Source organism: Colletotrichum graminicola, assembly GCF_000149035.1.
Source record: "Colletotrichum graminicola M1.001 genomic scaffold supercont1.36, whole genome shotgun sequence".
Classification (NCBI taxonomy): domain Eukaryota; kingdom Fungi; phylum Ascomycota; class Sordariomycetes; order Glomerellales; family Glomerellaceae; genus Colletotrichum; species Colletotrichum graminicola.
Window position 1 is genome coordinate 118909 of NW_007361040.1, and position 22082 is coordinate 140990.

At 55.8% G+C, this 22082-nt stretch overlaps 6 protein-coding genes across 6 annotated transcripts; 2 read left to right on the top strand and 4 right to left on the bottom strand.

The window, feature by feature from the left end:
- Positions 1–308: 308 nt before the first annotated feature.
- On the top strand, positions 309–3434 carry GLRG_08087 (ATPase; the record flags this gene model as incomplete). Its single annotated transcript, XM_008098772.1, has 1 exon — positions 309–3434. One exon carries the CDS (start codon positions 309–311, stop codon positions 3432–3434), a length of 3126 nt encoding a protein of 1041 aa, XP_008096963.1.
- A 529-nt stretch (positions 3435–3963) lies between these two features.
- Positions 3964–5994, bottom strand: GLRG_08088 (TFIIH p62 subunit domain-containing protein; the record flags this gene model as incomplete). Its single annotated transcript, XM_008098773.1, has 2 exons — positions 3964–5789; positions 5853–5994. 2 exons carry the CDS (start codon positions 5992–5994, stop codon positions 3964–3966), a joined length of 1968 nt encoding a protein of 655 aa, XP_008096964.1.
- A 789-nt stretch (positions 5995–6783) lies between these two features.
- GLRG_08089 (extracellular protein) lies at positions 6784–8170 on the bottom strand (the record flags this gene model as incomplete). Its single annotated transcript, XM_008098774.1, has 3 exons — positions 6784–7213; positions 7271–7636; positions 7707–8170. The coding sequence occupies 3 exons, from the start codon at positions 8168–8170 to the stop codon at positions 6784–6786; spliced, it is 1260 nt and encodes a 419-aa protein (XP_008096965.1).
- A 3501-nt stretch (positions 8171–11671) lies between these two features.
- GLRG_08090 (LsmAD domain-containing protein) lies at positions 11672–14717 on the bottom strand (the record flags this gene model as incomplete). Its single annotated transcript, XM_008098775.1, has 3 exons — positions 11672–11889; positions 11942–14166; positions 14224–14717. 3 exons carry the CDS (start codon positions 14715–14717, stop codon positions 11672–11674), a joined length of 2937 nt encoding a protein of 978 aa, XP_008096966.1.
- A 2414-nt stretch (positions 14718–17131) lies between these two features.
- GLRG_08091 (peptidase M16 inactive domain-containing protein) lies at positions 17132–18695 on the bottom strand (the record flags this gene model as incomplete). The annotated part of the gene is made up of 4 exons (XM_008098776.1): positions 17132–17227; positions 17286–18124; positions 18181–18355; positions 18435–18695. The coding sequence occupies 4 exons, from the start codon at positions 18693–18695 to the stop codon at positions 17132–17134; spliced, it is 1371 nt and encodes a 456-aa protein (XP_008096967.1).
- A 749-nt stretch (positions 18696–19444) lies between these two features.
- Positions 19445–21647, top strand: GLRG_08092 (RNA polymerase III subunit RPC82; the record flags this gene model as incomplete). Its single annotated transcript, XM_008098777.1, has 4 exons — positions 19445–19453; positions 19514–19576; positions 19682–20431; positions 20481–21647. The coding sequence occupies 4 exons, from the start codon at positions 19445–19447 to the stop codon at positions 21645–21647; spliced, it is 1989 nt and encodes a 662-aa protein (XP_008096968.1).
- Positions 21648–22082: the final 435 nt, after the last annotated feature.

Below are 22082 nucleotides of genomic sequence, written 5' to 3' on the forward strand. Positions count from 1 at the left end.
ATGCAGACCCCATCATTCTGTTGTTGTTGTTGTTTTTCTTCTTTTTCCCCCTTTTTTATCAACATATCAACTTGCGAAACGCTGGGCAATATATTTATTACTGGGCCTGTGGTCCAATCTGCGATTCCATTACAATCTGACTGATTCGGTGTGGTCCGGTCGTCGGTGAGCTTCGGTGAATGCTCCGCCGAGATTCCGCCGCTGTCACTAACCTTAACGCCGGTTCAAAGAACTTGACGGCGAAAAAGGTTTCTTTTGCCATGCACCGAAACCGCCAATTGCTGGCATTCTGCACCCTGTCCTTCCGAATGCATGCAACAGGGCTTCGGGCCCTTGCCTCAGCCTCCCGAGTCTCTGCGTCGTCAAGATTGGCACTTACGATCGCCCGCCAGAGCCAGTGTCGACAATTCCACCCTTCGTATAGGTTACGGAAAAGTCCGTCCGAAGGCGGCGCCGGCGCAGAAGACGGCAAACCTTCCGAAAAACCCGCTGGCGAGCAGCAGGATGACGGCGGCAGTAGGAGTCGGGACGATGGCATAAACAAGACCGAGGTTAACTCGTCAGAGTCGGCGTTCCGACGCTCCAGAGGCGGCGCGTTCGCGTCTGCGAGAGCACGCCTTGCGAGGCCGCGACCCGCCGATGAGCTTCCGCCGGTGAAGCTGCCGACAAGCTTCCTCGAGAACGGTGTGTCGCTGTACGACCCCAAGAACCGAATCGACACCCTCACGAACGATCTCTGGCATCGCCGGTATATGGGCACTCGTTGGCACGACCTGCTGTGGAAGGACTTGGAGCTGGTTTTTAATCATGCCTCTTGGACCGAGGCGAAGCTGCAGGATGCGCTTCGCCAGGGCAACCTCGAGGCCATCGAGAGGCGCAACCGCATCTTAGCCGAGACGTCGCAGTGGCTAAGCCTCTCTATTGACGAGATGCGGTCCTCGAACCACCCGCAGGGGTCCCGCGAACCACTCCCGACGACCGAATTCGCGGACATGCTCCGCTACTCCAACAAGTTCGTCCTGTCCAACCTCTTGTCGCAACACACACGCGGCACAACAGACGCCGGTCCCGTAGAGGACCAAAATCAGGACAGCGTACTGCAGTCTCTGGTTGATCAATATATTCAGGAGGGACGGCCGAAGCCGAGGCGCGATGGACTCAGGCTATTCGACCCCAGAATCCGCGGCGAGATCGTCACAGCGGTGCTCGCAGAGCTCTCCCTGAGGCCGGACGCCGGCTCGGTGGGGAGGGAACTCAAAAGGCCCCTCACCGTCGTCAATATCCCTAACTACAGCGGCCGAAGCCATACAAAGAAGCTCATAGAGCATGTTGCGTCGTGTGCCGAGGCGGATCTCGTTCACCTCGATGCGCAGGAGTTGGCGATGCTCGTAGGCGACTACATCGGTCAAGATTGCGCCTACTCACGGGGCTCTATGTCCGTACTGGGCTACCGTGCTGCAGAGATGAACGGGCGTCTGGCCAAGACCGAGGAGTCGCCCAAGCCTAATGATGAGGACTTGTCTGGGGAGATCGAGGCCGCATGGGTCAACCTCCGGGATCACGGTGTAGATGGTGGCTACAACAGCCCCATGGATAACGAGCTTCAGAAGATCAGAGAGGGTCCCAAGGACTACATCCTCCCTTCTGTCGACCGATGGGAGAACCTCAAGATCAACGCCGTCCTCGAGGAAATTGTTAACTCTCCCACAAAAATGACGTCGCAATCCGACCGAAACCTCATTATCCATGTGGACGACTTCGTCGAGCTCAACATGACGCTTGAGGGCGCGCTGCTTATCGGAAGACTACGCGCCATCGTTGACACCATGTGGCGCGCCGGCAAGAAGGTCATACTCGTCGGCACGTCATCCAATGAGAATCCTTCAGACCAGTACACATCAACACTCAAAGAGATCGCCGCCGAGGAGTGCCTGATCCCCCTGCCCCTGAACTTTCAGCGCATCGTTAACGCCAGCAACACCAAAAAGATGTACGAGGCCAGTGACTACCTGCAAGAGAACCTGCGTAACATCCAGCACATGCTGAGGGCCATCGCTGGCGTCTCGCCGGACATGAGCAAGCTACGCATCGTCGGCGTGTCCACGTCGTCGCCGCCACAGTACCTCCTCGGTGACGCCGAGGGCACCTTTAAGGAGGCCTCGCAGATCCCGCGTGTTCTGACCACCTCCATCCTCCCCGTCTCCGATGTCTACCATATCGCACGCCTCTTCTTCGTCTGCGAGGGCTCCGCTAGTCCCAATCAGGAGTGGCGGACGCTCTTCGACGTCGTCGAGTCCAGCAGCTATAGCACAGCCCAGATGCACCGCCTGCAAGACCGGCCGACGAGCTCCAAGCCGTCCGCCGGCGGCGGAAACTCCGCCTCTGCTGACATGCAGAAGACCGAGCCCGAACGCCTCCGCGTATCGGGCAACTACAACGATTATGAGAAGAAGCTCCTCAGCGGCCTCGTCAACAGCAGCGAGATCAAGACGACGTTCGCTGACGTCCACGCCGACCCGGAGACCAAGAACAACCTCAAACTCCTCACGTCATTGTCCCTAGTCCGCCCTGAGGCCTTTACCTATGGCGTCCTCGCCACGGACCGGATCCCGGGCTGTCTCCTCTACGGCCCCCCCGGCACGGGCAAGACGCTCCTCGCCAAGGCTGTCGCCAAGGAGAGCAGCGCCAACATGCTCGAGGTCAGCGGCGCGAGCATCAACGACATGTATGTCGGCCAGAGCGAGAAGAACGTCCGCGCCCTATTCTCTCTCGCCAAGAAGCTCTCGCCGCTCGTCATCTTCATTGACGAAGCCGACGCGCTCCTCGCGGCGCGCGGGCAGCGCAACCGCGCCGCACACCGTGAGACCATCAACCAGTTCCTCCGCGAGTGGGACGGCATGTCCGACACCAAAGCCTTCATCATGGTCGCCACCAACCGGCCTTTCGACCTCGACGACGCCGTCCTCCGCCGCCTGCCGCGCAAAATCCTCGTTGACCTGCCGCTGCAGCCGGACCGCGCCTCGATCCTTCGCATCCTCCTCAAGGGCGAGGATCTGGATCCGTCCGTGTCCGTCGACGACATCGCGCGCAAGACGGTGCTCTACTCGGGCTCCGACCTCAAGAACCTCTGCGTCGCGGCCGCCATGACGGCCGTCCAGGAGGAGAGCGAGGAGGCCGCCCGGCACACGGGCCCGGCGCCCTACGTGTTCCCGCCGAAGCGCACGCTGCGCCAGGACCACTTTGACAAGGCGCTCAAGATGATCGCCGCCAGCGTCAGCGAGGATATGGACAGCCTGAAGAGCATCCGGCGGTTCGACGAGAAATACGGCGACGTGCGGGTGAGGAACAGCCAGAAGAAGAGGGGTATGGGCTTCGGCGTCTTGCCGACGTCGGCTGACGCCGAGGAGGCCCGGGTCCGGCAAGCTGTCGCGTAAGGCCGTCTACCACCCATCTAGTCTCGGCCTCCTTCTTTTCCCATTTCCTCTTAGACTTGGAGGAGTGTTTTTTCTTAATGACTGATATCCTGGAGAGAAAAGTCTAGCCTAGGCTCGTTTCTCGGGAGTGATTTGGGTTCATTGTACGATTTCTGCTGCGTGATGGGTCGAGGATCCATCGCGTATTATAGAATGAATGGGATCTAGTGTCGGACTGTATCATTACTTGCGAGGTAGCTTCTCAGGAGATTTTAACCCTGAAGGCTATGAATGGCTACTCTTCGAGATTAGTCTTCATAAACATAAGAAAGCGTTTTTCTTTGTCTCAACTATCGAACGTCCCGACTTGAAGGCGCGGCTTCTTCGCTCGCCGAGGTGCCATAATTACAGATGTATATGTCATTATGATAAGATGTTGCTTCCAGTGTAGTAGGAAACACCTAATGTTGATTCCGATTCCAGCTACTATAATGTACAGTTCTTAGCTCCATTGACGTACTCAAATCTAGCCGGGAAGGCTTTCCAGGCCTTAGGCCTCGGTGGAAAGCTGCACCCCCTCGGCGGCAAGAGCCCGCTTGTAGTCTGCCTGAGCCCTCTTAAGCGCCTCCAGCGTAGGCTGCATAATGGCCAGCACGGCCTTGCGCCCACCCTTCTCGTGCTCCGGTCGCCAGCCCCTAATCTTCTTGCCCGTTGCCTTGTAGTGATCCATAATCTCCTTCTTCTTGGCACGGATGATGTCGTCGCGGGCCCGCTCGGCCTCCTCGGCAACGGCATTGATACGCTCCGCCGACCGGCCCAGCGACTCGACGAGATATTGCAGCTCGTTTGCGCGGTCCGGGTCGCCCGAGAGGAACGCGTTCCAGAACTGGTGCAGGAACTCAACCGTTGTCGCGTGCGTCAGCGAGCAACGCTCGGCGATCTCGGTGGGGAGGCCCATCGGGCGGGACTCGTCTGTAGTCATGTCGCCATACTTCTCGGCGCGCCGCTGGCGGATGCCCGCCATGATGTCGTCGCCTGCGGCCTTGCGCGCGGCGCGAGAGCCGACATGAAGTGGCCGCTGACCCTCCTCCTCGCTGTCGCTGTCGTCGATGATGCCTATGCCAGCACGGAGGTTCAGGCCGCCCGCGCCGTCCGTCTCGATTGTCTCGAGATCGGTTTGGATGTCGAAGAGGACGTCCGAGGGATTCTGCTTCGCAAAGGCAAGCGAGTTAGCGGACTTGGCCTGATCCTTCTTGGCGAAGAATCGGTTCTGCTCCTTGATGTTCAGAATGATCTTGTTCTCCTTGGCGTCGCCTCGAAGATCGCGGAGGGCGAGCTCCTGCCACGTTAAGTCCTCACCATCGGGACCGGCCTCTCGGTCCGAAGGCGCCACGTTGGAAAGCATCCTCTCGCTGAGACTGTTGAGGGTGCTAACGATGGGCACGTTCTTGCGAGGTCGCATCTCAATATCCTTTTGGTTTCCGCTCCTGAAGCCGCCCTGGTTCTCTTCGTTGGCGTGGACGTCGATAATATGCGGCACACTCTGCGCCATGCTCTTCCTCTGGAACATGGCTGTGTTCTCGCTGGCATCATGGGCGTCGAAGAGCGCATCTCGCTTGATGCCTTCCTTCCTCTCGTCGGTGATCCTGTCGCCCTTGAGGGTGCGGAACAGCTTGCTTAGGAAGAAGCGAGACCAGAACTCGCTCTCTGGGATCTTTGGCACATTCTCATCGTACAGTCTCTTGACCAGCGGGTGCTGCGCCATAATGAGCTGGACCATCTCGACGGTGATGTCAAGCTTGAGCACGTCATTCTCCAGCCGTGGCTTTATCGAGGGCAGAACGTTGTAGGCGCCCTTTTGCTGATTCACTTCGATGGCGTGGGCGCGCAGCAGGTTTGTGCGGGTCGACCAGAACTGCGCGTTGAAAGCGGCGTCTGATATCGACTCGGGCTTCGTCGCGCGCGCGTCCATGTACGTCTGGTGAAGCGTGCGGTCCTTCTTCATGAGGGACTGCTGCAACTCGATATCGCCCTTGAGCTGAGCATCGTCAAACCAACGAGCATTGCTTGGCTTCGAGTTCACGGAGCTGGCAAACATCATAGAACCCGAGCCCGACCCGCCAGCACCGCTGGCACCATTCGCACCGTTCGCCGTTGGGTTCGGGGTTCCACTACCTGATGGTCTGGGGACACTGGGATCGGCGGAGCGAACGTCGGCCAGCAGCCTCGAGAGCAAGTCCTTGATGGCGTTGGCCTCGGATCTAGCGTCCGACGAGGTGAAGTGAAAGAGATAGGGTATCTGCTCCGTGGCTTCGGGCGGCTTTTCAAAAATCTTCAGCATAACCTTGGCTGCGCTGTCTGGTGTCTGCTGCAGGTCTGTATCTCATATCAGTCCTGGAGCCTCCGGCTACGCGAATCTTCGGCCCGGCGGCAACTTACTCGTGATGTTGCTGAGGGCCAGTGAAACCGTAGGTGGGCCATCGCCAGGCGCTGGAGTCCAGATTACGAACTGTCGATTCGGTGTCAAGGTCAAGAAGCCATCCTTCTTCTTGAACGCCGCGCGACCGGAAGGCAACGCCATTCTGTTCTGGTTGGTTCAGGCTATGAAGCGCTGTGAAGCATTACGGTGAAGAGTCCTATCGTCGCCACTATTCACGCTCTGAGTGTTTACTCGTCCGGCCCAGGGATGAGAGATCCAATACGTCAGGCGCGGCCGCACTGGCCAACGCAAAACCGTCGAACCTGCCTCAAGGATTATGGAGCAGATAGGGTCTTATTTTTTCAGAAGTAGGAATCGCGTGGTGACGTGGAATGGGAATCGATCAATGTCTTTCACTCGGATTTGAAGTCTCGAAGTTCAAAGCTTCAGCCACCAGAGCACATGCTGCCTGAAGTGGCGCGCTCGTGCCACCTCGCCAGGTGTCAGCAAGCCAGGACAACAGACAATGACAGTGGCAGCACCAAAGGCAGTGGGGTGTCCACTTAGAGTTAAGGTGCATCAATTTACTGTCCACTCAAAACCAACATCACCTGGCCCGATTAAGTGAATGCAGCGCCGCAAGAGTCACCATAGTCATATGCCGCTCACAACGGTCAAACATTTACAACGATTGCAGAGTTGCGTGGTGCTATTTCTTTTATGAGACACGAATACCTGTCCCACCGTTCCACAATGCAAGCCAGAAGCCAGGAACCAGTCCCGGAAGATACATTGCCATCCTCCTAACGCCGAACTCTCAGAAAACCAGACCCTGTGTCGTGTCTATGGATGCGTGCGCCCGCGTATCTCGTCCAAGCCTCATAAAAATTTCGTGACCCTCTCGAAAATACATTCAAAGGGCGGTGAGGTTATTGCACATATTCTTGTGGCTTAGATGTGGTGTCTGAAGCGGATCGATCGGCGACCGTGAGCTCTCTTCTTCTGCCAAACCAAAACTTCGGTTGTGCCAGACTGGCACTTGGTGCCAGGAGCCATACTCATGAGGACCGACCATTGGCCAGAGGCGCAACGCTGAAAATGGGTACCAGAGACACAGTTCCACTGACCCTCGGGGTTACAAGCCTTACCAGGCGTCATAGAGCCATCGGCAGCATCACCACCAGATCCGGCACTGGGAGAAGGTGCGAGGGTAGGCGTGGCGGACGAAGCAGCTGGCACACTCACGGTAACCCCAAGTTCCGAGGTGCAGTCGTCACTAGGTGCAGCTGGCTGGCTGACGGTAGCGAAGGTAGTCGGCTGAACAGACGAGGCAGCAGAGGCGTTGCTGGGGGCCGGGACTGTCATGAAGACGCCGCCAGGGCTTTACGAAGTCAATAAAAGCTAAAAGACAAGATGGAGTTTTAGGTGGGCCACTTACAGAGACGATGCGCCTCCAGCAGGACGAGTGGTGGTAGGGGCCAGAGTGCTCGACTGAGGAGCCTGGGTGGCAGACGGGGCAGCTTCGACGGACTTAGAGCTGCTGGGAGCGCTGCCGCTGCCACCGCCACCGGTGCCAGGGTTAGGAGCAACGACCGCACCACAGTTGCCGACAGGAGCAGCGGTTTTAGTACCAGCCATGGTAACATCCGGACCGGGGTCGGGGAACATGACGTCGGATCCCTCGACGGTGCTGCAGCCGTTGGCGATATTGGCCTTGAAGATCTGGGGACGGCTGTTGAACGAGGTGGCAGTGCTGCCTCCGGCGCCACCGCCGGTGATAGTGATGACAGCACAGTTCATGTAGCTGTTCGCATGTGTCAGCAAGGCATATCTTTATTTCAGAAAGAGGTAGGCGGGAGGAGAGGGAAACGTACAACTCTCGGTTACCGATGTTGTTGAACCAGGTCCAGGCGAAGATGGCATCCTTTGCAGAAGGGGTATCGGCGGGCAAGGTGAACTTGAGAGAAGAGGTGCCAGCGGCGGGACAAGCGCCGATGTAGCTGTGGATGACGGTGAAGGTCTTGCCGCTGTCGAAGGAGAGGGCTGCCTGGCAACTACCACCATTGTGGTTGGCACCGCCGGCGATGGTCATGTTGTAAGTCTGGCCAGCCTGCCAAGTGGCGACGGGGGTAGCCTCGGGGGTGCCGAGAAGCTTCAAGTCGCCCTTGCAGGGGAAGTCGCTGCCGGAAGCACTCAAGGGGCTGGTGATGCTGTAGTCGATATCATAACCAGAGTAGGGGTTCTCCTTGGATCGCAGAGGCGGCGGGTAGGTGATGGCCATGTGAGCGGCGGCCTGGCTGGCTAGCAGCGCAAGCGCGGATACGAAAGTACCCTTCATGTTGTCGTTGTTACTGGTTGGACGAAAGGCCGGTGCGAGATGAGGTGGGATGGAGTTGTTGTTTTCTTCCAGAAAAGAGAAAAACAACTAGGACTTGATGGGAGGCTTGGAAGGTGTTTGTGTATGCTTTTTGGGGGCCTTGTGAAATGTGTCAAAGAGTGTGTTTGCTCCTCGTCTTGCTTGAGATATGCGCGGTTCGGTTCGGGTGATCCTGGTATTGGGGGGAAGGGGGACTTCAATGTGTTGTTGGTGAGTGATAGTGAGTCGTTCAAGTCAAGGTGACTGAGACGGGGGATACCTTCGAGTTTTTTTATTCCCCGAGAAAGAGAGAGAGAAAAAAGTCTTCAACGTCGAGAAAGAATAGAAGTCGAATGACGGACAGTATTGGAAGGTCCAAGGAATGTGGTCGATGTGTAACAGCGAGGCTGGTCGCGAAGGACAGTACGTAACCGCTGCGAGTATTGAAGAGGCAGGGGGAGGAAGGAACGGTGATGAGGCTACTTATTTTCCAAACGTGGAAAGCATAAAGTAAAACCAAGTTGGGCTGGATTCTTAGCAGTCAAGAGCGTGTATGACGCAACGTCGTAGACGAGTGAGCAGTAAAGGAAAAAATGCGTGAGGCGAAGGAAGGAAGAGAAAAAGAGGTCGAATCGGTGATGAAACCAAGTGCGGATGAGGCAAGAGGAAGTGGTGGAAAGCAGGAGGCCGTCATGGGGTCTTTATCGTTGAACAGACCTATACCACGACCAACCAACTTGTCCATCTCAGGTAGGAAGGTACGAACGGGAAGCGAGCAAGGGTGAATCGGCAAGTCTGCATCGTGTCCCGTCGTCTCCTCCAGTCGCATAGGTACAGCCTGCATCTTGATCCATGGCCATGCGGCCAAGGTAGCGGTCGCGGGATGTGCTTTTCTCTCTTGCGCCGCAAAAAAGACTACCACCCACCCCTGTCGTCTGCACCTCTTTCTTCGTCTTCTCTATATTTCTTCACCATCATCTACTTTCAAATACTTTCCCTTCCCGTGTTGGTTGCCTCTGGCGGCTTGGTATAGCTACCTGCTAGCTTTCCGTCCAGGCTCTCAGATGCTGGTAACTAAAAGGACCCTTGGCCATCCCTTCGACGTAGAGTAGGTGTGATGCGGACGCCGTCTGGTTCGATGCCTCCCTTTCCTTCTCCCTCGGGATTCTTTTTCCACGGGCCCAAGTCAGGGCGGATATCTCGGCTGCTTCGGCCCCTTCCTTCATGTCCAACGGCGCCTCGATGTCGAGAAACCCCGAATTGCGCCCAGGACCCGCGCCGAATTCCAGTCCGCAGTAGGCAGCACACGTAGTTGTCTCCCTTGCGCAACCCTTGCCCTTACCATTTTGCGCCACACCCGCCGCCTACTGTCGCCTTGCGGGTCTGGCCCTCTCCAGCTTGCATGTATGCACCACTCTCAGATGTGATGATCAGTGGGCCAACATGTAAAATAGCCTGAACTTGGCTGCAATGTCGATTAGAGCGCACATCTAGGTAGTCAATGTGGTAGCGCGCTCTTGTCTCTGATGTGAGCTGGGTGGCTAGGAAAGTGGAAAAGGTGGGATGAACCAAGGATCCCAAAAGAGACAGGGCTGATCCAGAACGCTCATTGGCCAAGGGACGAATGCACGAATGGCAGGGCACAGCGGTAGCTGCGCGGTAAAGATCTGAAGCGCAAGGGATACAAACCGACCCTGGAAGTGGAAGGGGGATAGGGTGCCGTCCTTGCCCTTTTTTCGCCGTTCGACGTTGCTGCTGCTGCTGCGGCTGCGGCTGCGGCTGGTTCCTTTCTTTTCAGACTCACGTCCAACCAGCTAGCCCGCGTGCCTGAGACGTCCAGTTCACTGATTGGCCTAGCCCGTTTACTCACACCAGCTCACCTGTGCTTGCTGTACTGCGTAGGTAGCTCAACAGTACCCGAAGAGGAAGCAATCGAAAAATCGATGGAGCGTTTTCTCCGTATCTGTTTGTCCAACTGCAAAAATGTCTCTGTATCTGTACCAGCTATGACAAGCGAACCAACTGTCATTGAGGGTCCCGCTTGGCCTCCCCTCGTGCACGCCCAATTGCATTCCATTCAGTGTGTTCCAGCCATGCTACCAGCCCAGCGACTCACCTCCATCAACCCCCTCTGGCGGGGCCCCCCTCCGTCGAGCCATCCCCTGGAATAGACTGTGACGTGACTTGGCGACAAGGGCCTGGGCTTTAACAGTGGGAAAGAGTAAAAGGAAGAAGCGAAACCTGGAGGAGATGGCCTGAAACATGCGACTTACATGCGCCGCCAATTGGCATGCGCCGTGCAACCGCCACAAACGAAAATGTTTCCTGCCGTCCTATACAGCCAGCCGCCCGTCGCCCCCCCCCCCCCCATGTCTGCATTCACATCACTTCCCCTACCTTAGTTGAACTCCAGCCGCTGCTATTTTCCCTTCCGACGATCCTACCCTGAGTTTCTAAAATAACTAGATTGAACTAGATAGAGCCCGCCTCGTCTACTCAAATGCTAGCCATCGAAAAGTAGACCACATGCCATATGTAGTCGACTTCACGTCATCCGTATTTCTGCCTACTCTGCCATGCCTAAGAATGGGATCTATCTGCACACCTTGAACAGCCCTACACGAAGCCATCCTTTCGACCCAGACCACGCTTGAACATGTCGAATCCAAGACCCTCTCTTGCTAGTGCGTGACAATGCCGAACGTGTCGTCTGAGATATTCCCGCGACGCTAGTGTTTCCTCTTGATCTATCTCCCTTCCGTCATGGCCACTCGTGCCATTCCGATGTGAAAATTCCCACTCGGCATCATTTCTTTTCTGTATTTCTCGCTCAAAGCGGCAAATTGCTAGCCGTGATGGACTTCGTCCCCTTCGTTCACTCATTGGCTCAGGATCGTCTCTTGTTGAAGTAATGTTTTTATCATATTCAAGCCACCTAATGATAGATGGCTTTAGCCTAAGCTGCTTGATTCCTACGCTTCTTCTCATCAACTCTGTCCAGTTACCTGCGACATCCATCCTTCACATACGCGTCTGAATCACGACCGACGTCCTCACATCCCCTTGATCCCGTGGCATGGCCCGCTCCCGTGAGGCATGAACAGTCGCCCTCTTCGCGGCATCTTCGCGAAAGGCCCCTGTTTACCACCCCCCAAACTACAAAACTCCTTGGGAACTGATCCCGAGCTATCGTTTCACCAGCACAAGGCTTTCTGGTAAACAAAACGCATTGCATGCAGAAAGCCTGATCTTGTCTTTTGTCCCAGTGATTGGACCGCTCCAACTGACATACGACCCGAGGACGCCATCGCACAGCGGTGTTGTTTTCATCGTTGTAAACTGCCAGTACAGCTATGTCCGTGACGTATGTCTCAGGCTCCGCAAATCGAGTGGATGTCATGAACGCCGAAGGGGCACAGATGCTGAGGTAGGTGAGGCGGGTTTCCACGGCGCTGTTGGCATGCCTTGGTCATGTTAACATGCTCATTTGGCTTCCTCGGAGCCTTCGACAACGCGGCCGGGACCGCCGGCGGGAACCGAAGGAGGCTGTTGAGAAGCTTGATGCTGCCCGTGGTTGGCGAACGGCTTGGCTCCGTAAGTGTTGCCGCCACTGCGATGCTGAGCCCCATACTGGTGCATCTGCGAGGGGCTTGTTCCGAAGTGCTGAGGACCAGGGCTATTGTACCCACGGACGTTGCCAACTAAGCCGGGTGTTAGCACTTTAGTGGTATCGGCCGCCGGGTATTATCTTACCCTGACCGCCGGGTTGCTGCGGGGTGAACGCAGGCTGCTGGTACTGCACGTTGGGGCTCATGCCATATACCGGCTGACCCTGCTGAGAACCTTGGTGAACCATCATGGGCGCTGATGGGCGCCCCGGACTGGGATAGCCGTTGGCCCCAGGAATGGGCTGAGGCGGTGCGCCGTTCGGAGGCATAAACTGGGTGTGGTTTCCAGCATACATGGGCATCTGCCCAGGGGCCGGAACCATGCCCTGCGGGTTCATGAACTGGGGCATCATCGGTGCTCCCATAGGGCCACCGGGCTGTTGCGGCATATACTGGTGGTTGTTGGAGAAGTTCCGATAACCGCCCATCTGGGGTGTGCCAGGTCCGACAAAAGGCTGCATCATCGGCTGGTTGTAAGGAACCTGACCAGCTGAGCTCATTGCCGGTGTGTAAGTGATCGGGACCTGGGTCATCCGAGGAGAGGCAAACGACTGCGCCGAGTTTGAGTGCATCATCCGGTGGTCATCCATGTTCTGGTAAGGTGTATGAGGAACGTGGCCATGCTGGTTCTGTATAGGCATAGGCGGCATATGTGGCGACTGGCGTGGGCCTAGGCCATGAGCAGGCTGCTGCAAATGGAATGGGAGCTGATGCTGGTGGGCACTGGGCACGACGTGCGTGTGGTTCGGCGTGGCGATTGAGGACGCAGCGAACGACTGGCGCTCCAAGAACTCCTTGGAAGTGATAAGCATAGTGGAGTCAGGCTTCTCATTGTCCGAAGGCGCTCTCCAGGTTGGGAGAGTGTCGTAGGAAGGCCTCAAGCCATCGTTGTCATCCCAGTTCCGACCTTGAGGGGGCGTAAAGGTCTTGACATGTGCGAGGATGTAGCACTTCTTGACATCAACAGCTTTGGTCTTCCGGCGAATGAGCTGTCCGGCGGACGCTGGGGTTGGCGTCGTCTCAGTACCAGTAGCGCCAGCAGCACCGCCAGTACTAGCAGCGGCAGCGCCGGCGTTGTTGGCGGCAGCAGAGCGAGGACTGGATCCGGCACTTGGATGCCCGTTCGGGTTGAACGAGGTCGCAAATGGGTTGGGTCTGAATTCGTGACTGTTTGGGTTCAGCTTTCCGCCCATGTGGCCTGGGACACCACCAGCGCGCCGGAATGCTTCTGTATTGTTCGCGGGACCCGTTGGGGGCATACGCATATCCTGGCCACCGACATGCTGGTTGGGTGCCTGCGACATCTTCTGTTGCTCCACATTGCGCAAGCGTTGGGCCAACGGCTGGCGGTTCTGCGGAGTCATGTGTTGACTAGATCTATCGTTCCTGTATGCTTGGGTGTGGTACTGAGGACTGGCGTAAGACTGACGAGCATTGGGATGGCGACTCGGGACGTTGGATGGAGATATCGTTTGTTGCGCGGGACCTGGGCGTGCCGTGCTCTTGATCTCAGCGGGAGCTTGAGCTGCCGGGATGTCTGTAGACGGCTTTGCTGCGCCATCTTTTGAAGGACTCTCCTTGCCCTTGAGGGCGGGGGTCGCCTTTGTGCGAGCAACTTCTTCCGCGTTCTGAAGTGCCTTGGCCTGGATCTCCTTTTGTTTATCAGGATCCTTGGCAATAATGGAAATCAAGTCAGTAGGGACAGGGGTCGACAGCTTGAAAGTATCGGCAAATTTCTTCAGCTCTGTGAGTTTGACTTCCTTGTCAGCCTTTGCCTTGCTGCTTCGGGCTTTCTCAGCATTTTGCCGCTGTTGGCTGGCAAAAGACTTGAAGGAGTTGAGAACGTCGCGTTCCACGGTCGAAGCTGCGCTCGGCGCGCCCTCTTTGACCTGAGGAGAGATCGTTCGGCTCGTAGCTGCAGAAGGGCGAGTCGCAGGAGCAGGGTTGTCCACAGCCTTGGCTTCGCTGGTCTTCTCAGTGACTGGTTTAGTCTCTGCCGGCTTGACCTCGGCCTGTTTGGCCGGGTCTTGCTTAGAAGCAGCTTTAGCCGCGGGCTTCGGGTCGACAGCCTTGAGCGTTTCAGCAGACTGGGCGGCGCTACCCTTATTCACCAGCTGGCTCAGGAGCTTGGCATCTTCTGGCTTCACGGTGGTCTGTTTTTTTGCAGGTGCTCTCAACTGCGATGAGATGATTGCAGGGTCGACAGGGGCCCCAGCCACATTTGTGTTCGAAGAGGGCGCTCGTTTCGCGGGAGGGGTGTACTTGTTCTCGCGGCTAGACAGAGGTGGGAAGTCCTGGCGGCGAACTCCACTGTACCTTAACATGGCTGTTAGCTTTGGAGGCTGTCATGGCAAGTAAAACCCGTACTTGTCCTCTTCGTCACCACCGTGATCATCGCCACCGCTACTGACAAAATCCATCACGCGCTCCTCCGCTACGTGTGCCGTGGTGGCCAAGCTTCGCTCAATCTCGCGGGCCTTGCGATCCGCGGCGGCCATGCGCTCCCGGTACTGAGGATGACTCTTGTCAATGGTGGTGGTGTAGATGTTCTCGTCATAGTCTGTCTTGAGCCCGAAGAGTCGCTCATTCTCGGCGAACTGATCCCAGGCTCCTCCGCTGGCGGAAGACTTCTCCAGGCTACCGTCAATTCCGTCGCTGGAGTCGGGGATCCATGGTTGGAGGGTTCGCTCGCTGCCCGGTCGGTTGTTGGAAATGGCAGTGTCGGTCCTGAACCCAGATCGGGCGCCTCCAACATCGTTAGCATCGCCATAGAGGTCAACCAAGGTGTGGGAAAGCACACCGTTTGGGCCCTTTCCATCGGCCTTACCACCCATGGTCGAGTCCCTCTTGTTATACGGCATGTTGTTCAACTTGTTACTGTTGTTCCCGATCTCACTTTGTTTCTTGGGCGCAACCATCTTGCGGTCTGCGGATGTCGTGGTAGTACAGAAAGAAAACCTTCAACGGCAGTGCCACCGTGACCGCCAATACTCTCCAATCCCCTGTGACGAAGAGTCAGCCAGTTTCGCGGTTATTAGCTGCAACCCATCAAGGAGTCTTGACTCAAACCAGTCCACAAGAAAGTGACTGTATTGCCGATGTGATGAATTTCGCTCCCAAAGGGACACCGCACCGTGGCCGAGAGTGGTGGAGCAAGTGTAACTATAGGGAATTACGCACCTTGCGACGGGAAAAGGAGGATATGTTGGCTCGTCGGGCTCGAAATCGAACAGTCGCCGTTGACTGTTAATCGGCAATACAATCAGACGGCGAAGCCGCAACCGGCCCTGCAGTTCTGGTCAGATTCGACTGTGGTAATGGCAATGTTGGCAACAGTTAGTTTCCAGGGTCCAGCAGTGGGGGGGCAGAAGCATAAAGAACAGACAGCTGAGTCGCAGCTTGGCGAAGGGTTTAAAGGATAGGTACGGCAGTAGGGAGGGAGAAAATATAGGGACGCGGCAATGGAACAAGGAGAGTTTATGAAGGAAACGATGTCGTGATGTCCGAAGACTTGGGCCCAAGAAGCAGAGACGGGGATGTGGAAAGGGCAAATGGCTATGTGTCTCACCTAGGTAGTTGTGGTTGTGGTATAGCGAAAAGGGCTCGAAGAGGCCGGATGGAAAGAAGAAGGGCGTCCCCGGATATCGTCCAGCCGAAAAAACGGAACTGCACGAACTGCGTCGCAATTGGGCGACTCGATTCGGAGGGTTTGAGGGGGGGGAGCAGGCTCAGAGACCGGCGTCGATCGTGGGCGAAAAAGGGCGAGAACGTGGAGGGAGTTTGGGATTGGGTGTGGTTGAGGTGAGGTGAGGTGAGGCTTTGTGTTCCCACCACCACAGGCCAGCAGCAACTGGCACCAGCAGTCCCCTACGAATATGCCAGACCCTGGTGCTCTTGTGGAAGGTCGAAGGTGCTGACTTGGGGTACCTTTGCCTATAGTGGGCCTACACTGCGGTATTATGTACCTTGCGCCATGTCACTTTTGTATGGGGGCTAGCGGCCTACCTAGGAAGAGTGCGTGGTGTGGGTGCGGGTACGGATAGTGCTCCCGGGGGATGGTCAGAGATGAGTGGCTCCTCCATCGTTTAAGCCCCCTCGAGCCATCGGGTCAATCCACTACACTCCAGGCGGTTTATTAAAGGCACGAGACACCGCCTTAGGTTGCCTCACCTTTACCAGGTATGTTGTCACGCTGAACAGAGTTGGTTGGCAAGAGGAAGCTGGACTGGGTAAGTAAGACATGGAATTGAACGGTTAGGTACCTATTGATCCAACCATCTTGTCTCCTTGACTTCTCCTTCTGGGAGTTCTTTTTTTAGGCTCTCTGCTCTAGGAACTTTAACAGTTAGGTACCAAACATCCCCCGTTCAGAACTGGGGGGGCCGTGCTTTGTGTTGTTCCCCCCCTCAATCCCATTAGGTGTGTCCATGCAGTGTTTCGAGCAATCGCTCACAGAAGACTCGTCCCCCTTAGTATTGTTGTCCATTTTCCTATTCTCAGCTGGCAGTGACCGGAACAAAGACAGCTAGATGTTGGGAGTTTGATTTATGCCTCATCCAACCGAGCCTGTATATGTCATTCTCCCGGTCGGCCCTTCTTACTTATCTAGTGCACTGTGTATAGAAAGACGAGAGCATCTATAGGTAGCCAATGATAATCAATACAAACATCAACCCACCAGACCAATCAGTGGTGTCAGCCCGTCGCATGTTCGGTGTTATTACCAGACCCCCCCGTAAGTGTGTTAAAACCGAGTATCTTAGCTTGGGATGGAGAATTTGTGGGTTTCTGAACTGAGTACCTATGGCTGTGCTTTGGGCATCGCCAGCGTCTGCCGCAATGAACGAACAACACGAGAGACGAGTTGAGACCGTGGACATCTGCGACAACGGGTTTCTTGTTTTTTACAGTATCGCAACGTCAGAAAAACTCTCGCTGGAAATCAGGGTGCCCCCCCCCCCTTGCCTCAGATCGTAATCGGTCTGCTTGGACTCGGTTGTTTATATGGTGTCTGCCAACAATTGGTGACGCTGCCCATTCGTCCCTTGACTGTCCGTCAACCGGGTTTCCTGGGCTGACAAAAGGATCGCGAGAAACACCGGACGAACATCTAAACAAAACGGAATTTTCATACGAGGGAAATTAGGCAACCTAGGCAGACACAAGAAAATTCTACTACATATGTTCACAACGGATACATTTCCCCAATCTACCGCAAATGCTTGACTGTTGGTACACGGATCGTTCGGCTGCTAGGAGCCAGGCTGTTTCCCGTCTACACCCGAAGGCCAAGCTCCTCGGCGTACGGCAGCGCGTACAGGTCCCCAACGGCCGCAACACTGGCCTTACCCTCCAGGAGCGTCTTCGTCGCCTGCAACACAACTATTAGTATTCCAGCTCACAAATCATGCAAGGCTCGATCCACTTACCGCCTTGAGCTTGTCAGCCGTGACGGATCCGATAGAGTTAACGATCTCAGCGGCGTCGATGGGCTTGCCGTTGTGGACAAGTCCGGATCCGGCAAGAAGAATGCTTCCGCTGCGCTTCTCAGTAGCCTCAAGAGCGTCAAACTTGGCCTTAGCAATAGCCTTGGTCAGGTCCTCCTTGCTGATGGTACCCTCGGAGATGCTCTTCAGGGCCTTGACGGTCTCCTGAGCAGCGGTGCGGACAGCGGAGGCCGATCCCGAAAGCTGGACAGCCAAGAGTCCGGCGTCAGAGTAGTTGAGGTTGACGGTGGAGGTAGACAGGCCAGGGGCGGAGCCAACAGCCTTGTTGATCAGGCTGAAGCCGGGAGACCACTTGATGCTGGACTTGCCACCCAAAAGGGCCGCAAGCACGGCAAGCTCAGGAGAAGTCTGACCATTGGTGGCGCCGGGGAAGGCAATGACCAAGGCATTGCCAGAGGGGCTGTAGGTGCGCTGCTCACCACCGTAGTACTTGGTGGCGGCAGTGTTCAGAGCGAGCTTTCCGGAGGAGGCAGAGGGAACAGTCTTGAAGAACTGCTCAGCCCACTTGCTCACGTTCGCGGCGGACGCACCGTCGGCAATCAGGGCAATGTTGGACTTAGCGAAAGCGGACTGGGCGAACTCGGAAACGGCAAACTCGCTCAGGTAGGGCTGAATGGGAATCGAGGGTGTCAGGTTGGCTGGGGAGCCGAGGCCGGAGTGGAAAGCAACGGAGTGGGCAGAGTCGAGAGCGAGAGCAGCAGCGCTGACAGCGGATTGCTTCAAGCGAAGGACGGGCTGGACCTCCTCGTGGAACTCGTGCGCTAAGCAACAATCAGCCAGTTGTATCACACATGCCGTATTCCGGAGAGAGTCTCACTGGTGTACTTGGTCTGCGAGACAACCTCGGCGAGAAGTTCCGTAAAGTAGGGAAGGTCATCGCGGAAGAAGCTGGCCTCAAGGACAAGGGCTTCACGGGTGTGGTATGCAGTCAATTGGCTGCCGAGAAGCTCGGATTCGCGGACGATGCGCAGTCCAGAGCGCTTTGCAGTGGTCTACCCGTTGGAAAACTTGTCAGCGCAATGTTTCTTAACGGACGGGTTTCAAGGGTTGGATCTTGGCTTCGCATCGTACCTTGAAAGCAAAGGACTCAAGACCAGAGGTCAGTCCGGGAAGAGGCTGATATCTGGTACCGGCCTTGGCCACGATGGCCAGCTTGGTCGTAGGGCCCTGCGAGTCTCTCGCAGCAACCTTGACACCGCCAACGTCGGAGGTCTCGAAGGCGCCGGAGCCAGCAGCAGCGCTGGCGAACCGGCGACCCGAGATTGTGCGAGCACAGCTCGAGTGGCGGAGAGCCTGCTGCGCAGGTCTCGCGAGAGACGGTCTAGAGATCATTGCGATGATGCGGTTGCCGACAATTGGCAGATCCAGTTTCGTGACGCTCAATTCGTCGGAGCTTCAACAAGAAAGTGCCTCGTCACAATCCCGACCAATTTTCGATCCGTCGAACGAGGTTAGCTACGGGTCACTCGTACTATCACGTGATGGAAAAGTGCCTTGTCTCCGAACCTCCAATGAACGCTCGACTGATTACGTGCAACAGGGGGCTCCACCGATTTTTCCTTCCCGAGTTTGGGTTATTAGCCTTAGGTAATCACAGTGATGAGTCGGACATTTCCTCGCATCGTTGGGAACTGAGGCTGGTGACCTCCGGGTCTTTCCGTCAAGCCACGACGAGCTCTCACCACCTGAAAGGCCCTACCCCACCGGCCGCAAATCCTAGGATGTGGCACCTCTGCGGCTCCGCCAAGTACCTGTAGCCTTGACTCCAACCACCTTGACTGTGTGACTGTGTCGGTGACTCGGCGCTTTTCATCGATTTTGTCCCCCACCCCGCCCCAGGTGGCCCGCTGCCCAAGGGAAAAAAAGTTCCATACGGATACACTCACTCGACCTCCGTTCCTTTGCCAGTCAACGCAAGCGACACTTCACTGTGACCACATTGTTTTCCAGCCGATTGCTTCTTTCCCGCACCACGCACCGGTATTGCATTATTTCAATGACTTCGCGGTAGCTTTTGTGGCAGCTCTAGGGATATTGAGAGAATCTCTAGAGTCGATTGATTACTGAATCCACGTTTCGCAATGTTGGTGGTGAGTCCTGCATGCCGTCAATAAAGCTGAACCGACAACTTTTCTCTAACATTCAGCCAGACCAAACATGGCGCCGAGCTTTGTGCTCACCTCGTTAACGACATTTGCGGCGAGCTTCCTGCTGTAAGTCTGCTCAGCACCCTGTTCTTTTCCCAGCTGGCGCATCATCTCTGCACATCTTTGGCAACATGCCTCGTTATTGTCTCTTGCTGACAGGTGCTCTTCCAGCGAATCTTAGGTGTCCTTTTTAGCAGGGGCAGGTCTACCATCGCACAGCTCGTCCAAACTACGGCCCTTACTCCGCGACAGTTGCGTCATGGCCTCGCCGTTCTTGTACAGCAGAACCTTGTATATCACCAGGCCGATTCCAAAAACACGATCGCCACATACGAGGCCAACCCAGATGGATGTTACAATCTCATTCGAGCTGGAAAGATTGTTGAAATGGTTGGTACCGAATACGGCAGCCCTGAGCAGGAGGTTGTGCAGACCATAATGCAACTCGGCCATGCCAGGGTGTCGGACCTGCTGCAGGCATTTGAGAGCAGAGATGGGCTAGGCATCAATGGCGACCATGCGACCAATGGCCATGTCAATGGCAATGGCTTCAAGCCGAAGACCAACGGAAATACCATGGCGCACTCGTCTCATCAGTTGCACGCCATTCTTAGCCGATTGATTGCGGCTGAAATTGTCGACCAGGTTGGCCCCAAAACATTCAGGAACCCTGAGGATGTCTACCGTGAAATCGAGGAGGAGGTTACCAAAACGGCTCCTGGCGAGCGAACAACAGCGCGCAACAAAGAACTCATGCAACAAGAGGTGGCAAAAAGACTGCGAGAGGCTCGCGACGAGAGCAAGAAGTTGAAGCGTCAAGTTGGACGGGGCAGCATGCTTCCGACCAAACGGAGGAAGCTTGTAAACGGCAGCGGAAAACGACAGTACTCAGACTGGGATGGTGATGTGCCAGAGCTCGATGTGAGTTATTGCTCTTACAGAAGAGTCAACCCAACTAACAGTAGCACAGTCGCATATCGTTCTCAGAGTGAATGTCGAAAAATGTCTCGTCGAACTCCGTAATCAACGGCTCGCCCAGTACGCGGCTGATGCTTTCGGGGAGGTCACCGGCCAGGTATACCACACAGCCTTGCGGTTGCTAACGCAACAAGTACCTCGCTGTCAGCTCGATCCAAGAATCGACTCCGATGCAAATGACGGTGACGGCCCGGGCCCGAATGTACGCCAGCCAACTGTCACTAGCATGGAAATCCTTGAAGCCCTTGATGAGTCTGTTGATGTCTCTCATGGAGTTGGCAAGGCTTCAGCAGATCAGATTGACCATAAAAGCGCCGAGAAGATCAGAGCTACACCCAGCCAACCCATGTACGATTCTGATGATTCTTTCGACGAAAGCCCGTCAGTGCCAAGGGCAACTGCTCGCTCCCTGACAAATGGTTCAAGAGGCGGAGAGTCTGGCGATAGCGAAGATGACGAGCCACGAGCGGTTTCTGGGTCTCGGGAAGCAAAGGTCAAATTTGAGGACGGGCCTGCACCAGGTACTAGTCGTATGGACCAAGTACGACAACATCTTCTCCTACTATCAGAAAGCAGGCAGGGGTTTCTGCGGCATTGCGGTGGCCAGGGTCGAGGCCAATGGACCGTCGACTTCAAGCCATTGATCGAAGGCTTCAAACAGACGGAGGTGGATGCCGTAATCGAGCAATCATTCGGTCGGCACGGACTTCGTCTGACTAGAATTTTACGAGAAAAAGGCAAGTTGGACGAGAAGATGTTGCCTTCTCTTGCTCTTATGAAGAAGGGAGAGGTGCAAGGCAAGATGCTTGCGATGCAGATGGCCGGTTTCGTTGACGTCCAGGAGGTCCCGAGAGATGCTAGCCGCACAGCAACACGAACCATGTTCTTCTGGTTCTTTGACATTGAGAGGATTGAAGCTCAACTTGTCGACGATTTCTACAAAACCATGCTTCGATGCCTGCAAAATTTGGAGGTCCACCGGTATCGGGAACGTAACATCCTGTCTTTCGTGGAGAGAAATGATGTGAAGGGTAAGGAGGAAGAAGTCATGACTGCGGAGCACTACAACAAATACAGCAGATACTTGGATTTGCAGAGTAAACTTCTCGGTCACGTCATGAGACTTGACGATCTGGTAGCCGTCTTCAGGGACTATTAGATGGAAGCATGATTCACGGATGGCGCCTTGGTCTCCGATCCCTATTGCGGATGCCGCGAGCATGCCGTGGATTGTCCAATCTTGGCTAGCAGAGGAAACAAGAGCACTGATGGGTCAAAAACTGGCAAGGGAAGGCAGATGGTAGATACCCAATAAATCAACATGAAGACGCCCACGTTTATTGTTGGCGTCTCAGCCTCGCGCTCAACATCTGTGCAACTCCAATTGTTCGGTCAACTTCCATGGATACTCCGATCATGAGAGATCAAGTAATGGTTAATCAGCCTCCATTCATCTGGCGTATTCATTTATCAATCTCAATCAAGAGCCGGATTCAACCCCGATCGGCCGGCGGTCGCAACGGTCGGGGCGCAGCGGTCGGTAGCTATGCTTCGGCGGGTGCTAGTCCCCACTTCCCGATGCTCGGCGGCGCTA